General features: G+C 54.2%; 1 protein-coding gene across 1 annotated transcript; it reads left to right on the top strand.

Moving 5' to 3' along the window:
- Positions 1 to 311: 311 nt before the first annotated feature.
- On the top strand, positions 312 to 7,740 carry LOC124232766 (galactoside alpha-(1,2)-fucosyltransferase 2-like; the record flags this gene model as incomplete). Its single annotated transcript, XM_046649680.1, has 2 exons — positions 312 to 389; positions 7,319 to 7,740. A coding segment is annotated over exon 2 (420 nt), but the record flags the coding sequence as incomplete, so codon positions are not given.
- Positions 7,741 to 7,745: the final 5 nt, after the last annotated feature.

Below are 7,745 nucleotides of genomic sequence, written 5' to 3'. Positions count from 1 at the left end.
AAGATGGAAGGAAGTTGGTAGGCCAGGTAAGTGCTAAGAGTCATTTGCCAAAATAAATAAATGTAGGACCCTCAGAGTCAGGAACAGCCTGGCCCAGCTGTTCTCTGCCCGCCTCCTCCAGGCTGCCTTCCCGGCCTGTGTCCAGCAGGCATGTGGGGAGGGAGGAGGAGCTTCAGGCTCAGGTGGCTCCAGCAGCCCAGCCACCCCACCTCTCACTGACTCTGGGAGGCCAGGGAGATCCTGGGCGGGGTTTTCCCTCCACCACGGTGCGGTGCCGGGTGCCGGAAGTTTCAGGAGATTTCTGAGTGAAGAGTCAAGCCCCAGAGAGCTGCTTGCAGAGCCACCTTGTCGTGCAGTCCCCGGTTCCTACAGCCAGAACCAGGTAGCAGGTGAGAGATGGCGAGAGGGGGCTCTCCCTGCACCCTGCAGCGTGCTCGCGTGCGTGCACACACACACACACACCCGGGGCAGAGAGCTGGGCACAGCCTTGTTCCCGGGGAATCGGGGAGTGGAGCCTCAGCCGTCTACTCCTGGGTCTCTGGTCCCCTCTGGGATGCACCCACCTCGGGACCTCTGGAAGCAGAGGGTCCATCCCTCACAGCCCCAGACACCCATGTCCTCTGCCCCCAGCACACCAGGCATCTGACTTGCCCATCACTCCTCAAGCCAGCTGCCCTCCTCAGCCCCCATCACCTTCCTTCCTCGAAGATCTGTTCCTTGAGCCCCCACCCCCTCTGTCACCACCACGCTCCCCTCCCCCACCCGAGGCCACCAGCTCCCTCCCTCCCTCCTGTCACCCGTTTCCTGACCGACCTGAGAGTGAATGTGCCTCTGGAAAGGCCAGGGCGGCGCCAGTAGGAACGAGAGTTCCATTCCCATCTTGTAGGCTGCTCCCTGACCTCTGACCTCCGGGATGGAGGGCAGGACCCACCCACAGGACCCAGGGGTCCCCCACCCCGGGAGGCGTCTTGGTCCCTTGCTCCCTAATCCCGTCCTGAGTCACCCCTTCCACTCTAGGCCCAGAATCAAGTCAGGGACTTCAAACTGGTGGCCCCACATTTTTGTCTTAAACTCTTTCCCCAGCGTGGTGATTATAGTGCGACTTTGGGAGGCCAGGAGGGAGCTGGGGTGGTGATGAACTGGGTGACCTGAGCTTACGGCGGGGAGGAGCCGAGAAAGGGAGGGAGAGGCTTTCGGAGAACAGGGAACAGGACTTGCAAATCCCAGGGTGTGACTGGACTGGACCTGGGGAAGGGGAAGATGGGGTTACTGCACGGAATAGGCTGGTGACCAAGCCTGGGGGGTGGGCAGCCCTGGGAGGGCTGTGAGCTGACGGGCAGGCTCAGCTCTGGGTGTGGGGACACACGGGGCTCTAGAAGGCAGAGGATGACGCCAGGTCTGGGATAGAGAGACGTGGAAGAGACGGAGAGAATTAAAAAGAAATTATTGGCAGATATTGGTGGCTCCACTTTTCTGAGGGACCTGGAGGCTGGATTCCTCCTTCAAAGTTGGGGCTCCTTTCTGTCCTGCGTCCTACTGTGATTCCCCCAAGGGACCACCCTCAGGGGACTATGACCCCCCCTCTTTCCACTCCCTCCATGGCTGGCCTGAAGTGCCTGGCGCAGCTGTAGAGACTGAGGGCAGATAAGGAGATTGACTCCCTGACCTCAGGGGACCCCAGGAAAGGCAGGCTCCTCCCATTTACCAGAAGTGGCACCACCTCAGACTCCAGCCGTGGATACTCCCCAAGCTTTCCCCGCAGATGTCAAGCGAGCTGCTAGCTGAGTCTCCTCCCATCCCAGCTGCCACCCCAGCCCTGGCCAGACGAAGACTGACATCCCTTGGCTGAGCCTGGCATCAGCGTGCGGCTGGGGTATTAACCCTGCTCCAGTAACAGGTCCAGCCTGTTGTCAGCATTCACCGCAGGTTTTTGTTTTTTAATTTTTTTTATGGTTTCATCATATGTAGAACTTTTTTTTTTTTTCAGGAAGATTAGCCCTGAGCTAACATCTGCTGCCAATCCTCCTCTTTTTGCTGAGGAAGACTGCCCCTGAGCTAACATTCATGCCCATCTTACTCTACTTTATATGTGGGACGCCTACCACAGCATGGCGTGCCAAGCGGTGCCATGCCTGCACCCTGGATCCGAACCGGTGAACCCCAGGCCACCGAAGCGGAAAGTGTGCACCTAACTGCTGCGCCACCGGGCCGGCCCCCATCACCGCAGGCTACCCATGTGCTCACACAGGCCTGGAGAGAGGCGCTCTTACTTATCCTCCCAATGTTTCGGATGACGACACTGAGAGGTCAAGGCCCTCGGTCAAGGTCACACAGCTGATAAGAGCAAAACCTCAGTGGAGGCTCCACTCCCAGACTCTGGGTTTGGCCCCGTGAGGTTGTCGCCACCTCTTCCTCCTCTCCCTGCAACCCCGTCAAGGCCAGGGCGCCAGGTCTGGAGGCGCTTGCCATGCTAGCTAGACTCCTCAGCAGGGACCCATCCCCCTTCCTGGGTCAGGAGGGAGGGAACAGCCAAGGAGGCTGAGAGATTGTTCTAGAACATTCTGTGTTTCTTTTGACCCAAACAAAACTAGCCCTATTGTCTTTCTGTCTTCTGTAAACAAATGTCAAAGGGACATTCAGGGCCCCCTCCCCCTCCTGCCAGCCCAGTGATTAAGAGGTTTGATTGCAAAAGTCAGATCTTCCAATATGCATCTTTTTACCTACGAGATACTGGGAAATGAAGACCAAAAAAACCAAACCAGAAGACAGGGACGTGAGGAAATGAGAGATTCGAGGGAGGGAGGGAGAGGTTGGTGGAGACTGAATGAGAGAAGGAGCAAAAAACAGATGGAGCCAGAGGGGACCAGAGAGGTGGAGACCCCATTCCTTCTGCCTCTGTTTCCTGGGCACCTACTGTGTGCCGAGCGGTTTCCGAGGGCTCTGGGGGACGCACAGGGAACACGACAGACACTGTCCCATCCTTCATGGAGCTGTGTGTGTCATCAAGAGACGGAGACCCAGGGTCCTGATGGGGACTGACGTGGAGAGAATGGGGACAGAGCAGGAGCTACCGATGGGACCCCGTGGAGACACATCTCTCTTGCCTGCCTTCTTCTCTCTCCCTCCCTCTGTCTGTCTCTCCTCTTATTCTATTCCTGTGTTTTTCTCCCTGTCTTCATCTTTCTCGGTCCATCTCAGTCTCTCTTGGTCTGTCTGTCTCTCTTCCTGCTCTCTTTCTCTGGTTCTGCGCCTGTGTTTGTTGGTTTTTTCCTCCTGATATTATTATGGCTCCTTCAACTTTCTTTAGGTTTTCTTTTCTTTCTTTCTTTTTTTTTTTTTCCTGCAGGGAAAGATTGGCCCTGAGATAACATCTATTGCCAATCTTCCTCCTTTTTTTTTTTTCCTCCCAGTGATGGTTGTATATCCTAGCTGTAAGTCCTTCCACTTCTTCTATGTGAGCCACTGCCACAGCATGGCTACTGACAGATGGGTACTGTGGTTCCAAGACTGGGAAGCAAACCCGGGCTGCCGAAGCAGCGAGAGTACTGAACTTTAGCCACTAGGCGTCAGGGCTGTCTCTCTCCCTGTCTTTTTCTCCATTTCTGTCTCTCTATTTCCCTCTCTTCCCTCTTCTTGGTCTCTTTTTCCGTCTCTCCCTCCCTCCCTCCCTTCCATACCCTACTCTCTCCCTTCCTTTCCTCCATCGTTCTGTCTTCCCACAAACATTGCCATTGGCACAGCCCCCCTCCCCTGCCCCATGTCCTGTGCTTGGCAAATTCAGAGCCAGAAAGAGGAGCCAAGTTTACTCCTTGCCCTTCAAGTGCCCACAATCTAGTTGGAGAAAGAATTCAAGAAACACTCTGGAGCTCTCCGTCCTCCTACGTTGGTGCTCCCCCCCCCACTTTCTCCAGCTTCCTCCTGCCTCCCAATCCCCAGAGACTTCCTGTCTCTCCAGAGTCAAGTGGTCTTGAGGAATCCTGTGAGGATCTGGACAGGAATGAAAGTGCAGTGCGGCCTTGAGAGAACAGGAGCCAGGAGGCCACTGGGGACCCAGTGGTACTTTCTTTCTCTCCCTCCTTTAGTGTGATCTCACTCACTTTTTACTCTCAGGGCTGAATTCACCCTGCTCGTGGATTTCTCGGTTCAGTTAGGGATGGCTTAGCATGGCCGCACCAGCAGCCAGACCGCATGCACTTAACCACAGTGCTGTGTCCTGTCAGAGTCACCATGTGAAGGACATTCCACACAGGGCTTAGGGAATGGAGACCTTCTTCTCACTGGCAATGAGGAGGGGGCCTTATCTGGATCTTGTGGACCGTAAGACAGAGAATCTCCTAAGCATCTGCTGAGCCAACCCAGCCCCCGGCTCCTTCTGTTCAAGTGGAACAGGAAGTTGTGCCACCCAGGAGTCCATTTCTGCTTGGGCTCAACACCTGCAGAGGACCCAGGTGAGGCCCAGACCCCCAGCTGAGTTGGTCCCATTCAAATCCAGGCATCTAGTTGACAAGCCTGATTTTCTTCCGGAAAGGTAACTCTCACGCAATCTTACTGGGCTCTGAAGGTTTTGGTGACTTATGAACCAGAAGCAAGGACGTCGCTACATTAGGTCCTGTGCCAACTTGGGTTATTCATGATTATCTGTAATAGACCGCACCTGCTTAGCTTCTGTCAGCTTCCTGGTTCAAGCAGGTCACACCCTGCTGTAGCTAGCCCCGATGTTCTCTTCTAAAAGGCCACTTGGTTCAGTCCTTCGAGCGGCCATGTAAACCCCACACCAAATCACCTGGAAACCTTTCCTCTCTGATCTCCCTTGGTGCAGAGCCTCCAGGATAGGCTGCCGGAAAGCCTGTTTGTGAGGAAGAGTTTTAAAGGCTGGGCGGGAGCCTCGTATCTGCAGGGAAGGAAGTGAGAAGTCTTTGAAAGAGCTGAGAGGTCAGAAGGCTTTCGTTCTTTTGACTCCGCCCAGCTACTCCCCTGTCTGGTGCTCAGAGTCCAGTCTTATCGATCAGTGGTCAAACCCAGCCTTTGATGGTGGCAACGCAGTCCAGGTGTTCGTCCCACCTAGACAACAGAATGACAAATCCCGGGGCTGGCCTGGTGGTGCAGCGGTTAAGTGCACACGCTCTGCTTTGGCGGCCCGAGGTTCGCCGGTTCTGATCCCGGGTGTGGACATGGCACCGCTTGGCAAGCCATGCTGTGGTAGACGTCCCCCATATAAAGTAGAGGAAGATGGGCATAGATGTTAGCTCAGGGCCAGTCTTCCTCAGCAAAAAGAGGAGGATTGGCAGCAGATGTAAGCTCAGGGCTAATCTTCCTCAAAAAAAAAAAAAAAAGGAAGAATAACAAAGCCCATCACTCATTTTGGGATGTATCTCAGCAATGATAAAGTGTTAGTGGTGGTGATGCTAAGTAATGATTGTTCTGCTTTTCCTTACTGTCTGTCCTGTGCAACCAACCCATTCCTGCAACTAATTTCTGTTGTAGCCAGAGCTGAAAAGAACAGGTTGTATATTTCTTCACATATACAGGGGTCTTCTGGGATTCCTTGGCCAGTAACTGAGGTTCTCTTGAGCTCTCTGCACATCGCTGCAGGTATCTCGTGGCTGCTGGTCGCTCTGCTTCAGCCTGCCTCTGACATGGCCCCACCGCTCCGCTCCCTGCTCTCTCTTTCAGCATCACCTGCTGTGGTCTCCTAGAACGCTATTTGATCTTTGTCCCCAGTTCCTGGTACACAGCTCCTAAGATCTTTGGCCCTTCCTGAGTGATCGCGGTCATAAGAGTGTCTTTGGTTCTGACGAGGTGACTCTTAGCAGGCCTCTAGATAGCTTCAAAATGGGGGCTGGTCACCAGAAAGACCGAGCTTGGATGACAAGGTTGGAACTTCGAGCCCCACCCCCAACCTCTGGGGCGGGGAGAGACTGGAGGGTGAATCCGTCGCCCATGGCCACTGATTTAATCAGTCATGCCTGGGGAACGAAACCGCCACAAAAACCCTGAACAGCGGGGTTCAGACAGCCTCTGAGTTGGCAAATACATCCGCGAGCCAGGAGGTTGGCCCACCGCAACTCCACAGGGACAGGAGCCGCTGTGCTCTGGACCCTCCTGGACCTCGCCCCGTGTCCCTCTTCCTCTGGCTATTGCTGTCCTTTATAATGTGCCAGTGAATGTGAGTAAGGTGCCCTCCCGAGTTCTGTGAGCCATTCTAGCAAACTGTCAAACCTGAGGGGGGGGGTCATGAGTACATCTGCTTTGTGGCTGGTGCATCAGAAGTGTGAATGGCCCAGGATTCGTGATTGGTGTCTGAAGCGGGGGCCGGTCTTGTGGAATTGCACTCTTTAACTTGTGGGATCGGATGCTAACTCCAGGTGGATCGTGTGAGAATTGAGTGGAATTGAATTATTGGACACCCAGTTGGTAGCAGGAGGAAAAAAATCCCCCCTCACCTGCCAGCTGCCTTCTGAGCCTTTTAGTAAAAATACTCGAGAGAGAGAATTGGCCAATTCATCTTGTAGGGCCAGCGTACACTTGTCAGAGGCCACAGCCAATCAATGGAGAAGCCACCGTGGACTCAGGTGTCTATCTCAAGTTCAGGTGTCTGTGGCCAGGAGGTAGGCAGGGCAAGTGGCTGAGTTCTTGATGGGCGGGGCAGTTTCCCTTCCCAAAGGATAGAGATGGGCAGGGCATGCGAAGACGGACGTGTCTAGAAACTGGGTCCTCGGTAGGCTCAGACACTTGTGCTCACCATATAGAGACACCCACATATGTCCACTCATAGTCTATAAACACCCACATTAAAACATACAATGTATGTGCATATAAGGTATGCACACTCATATATACACACATGCCATGTGTTCACAAATACCTACACACTATATGTATATAGTACACACCCATATGTGTACACAATAAATACACCTTCGTACATTACAGTGTGCACATGTCCGTTTACATGCACAGTTTCACACCCACATATGTGCACAATGTATAGATACTCATATGCACACACACACTATATGTATATCCATATATACTCGTACAAAGCACGTGCCATGTGTACACACACAATGCACACATATCTACATGTGTGAACACACACCTATGAACCCAATGTAAACACACCCACACGACACACACTCTAGAGACATACCTGCATACACGGACCTGAGTATTCACATTCGTTTACAGCACACAAAGTAAACCCACACCCACACACACCCACACGGGTCTGTACTCACAACTGCGCCGCCACGTTCCTGCGCCACGGCAGGGCCTCCATCCCCGGAGCTAACGTCCCCTGCTCTCCCTCCCCTGACAGCCATGCTCAGCACTCAGGCGCCTTTCTTCTTCCCCATGGGCCACTTCATCCTCTTCGTCTTCGTGGCTTCCACCATATTTCACATTCAGCAGCGGCTAGCAAAGATTCAACGCACAGGGGAGTTGGTGCCGGCGATGAGGCCAGCGCTGGAGACCATGGAGAGAACCACCACCAACCAGCCACTCATCCCAAGGGGTATGTGGACGATCAATGCAATAGGTCGCCTGGGGAACCAGATGGGCGAGTACGCCACCCTGTACGCGCTGGCCAAGATGAACGGCCGGCCGGCCTACATCCCGGCCCAGATGCACAACACCCTGGCCCCCATCTTCAGGATCACCCTCCCCGTCCTGCATGGTGACACGGCCAGCAGGGTCCCGTGGCGGAACTACCACCTGAACGACTGGATGGAGGAGCGGTACCGCCA

The sequence above is a fragment of the Equus quagga genome, unplaced genomic scaffold (genome assembly GCF_021613505.1).
Source record: "Equus quagga isolate Etosha38 unplaced genomic scaffold, UCLA_HA_Equagga_1.0 112758_RagTag, whole genome shotgun sequence".
Taxonomy (NCBI): Eukaryota; Metazoa; Chordata; class Mammalia; order Perissodactyla; family Equidae; genus Equus; species Equus quagga.
This window is presented reverse-complemented; position numbering and strand designations above follow the sequence as displayed.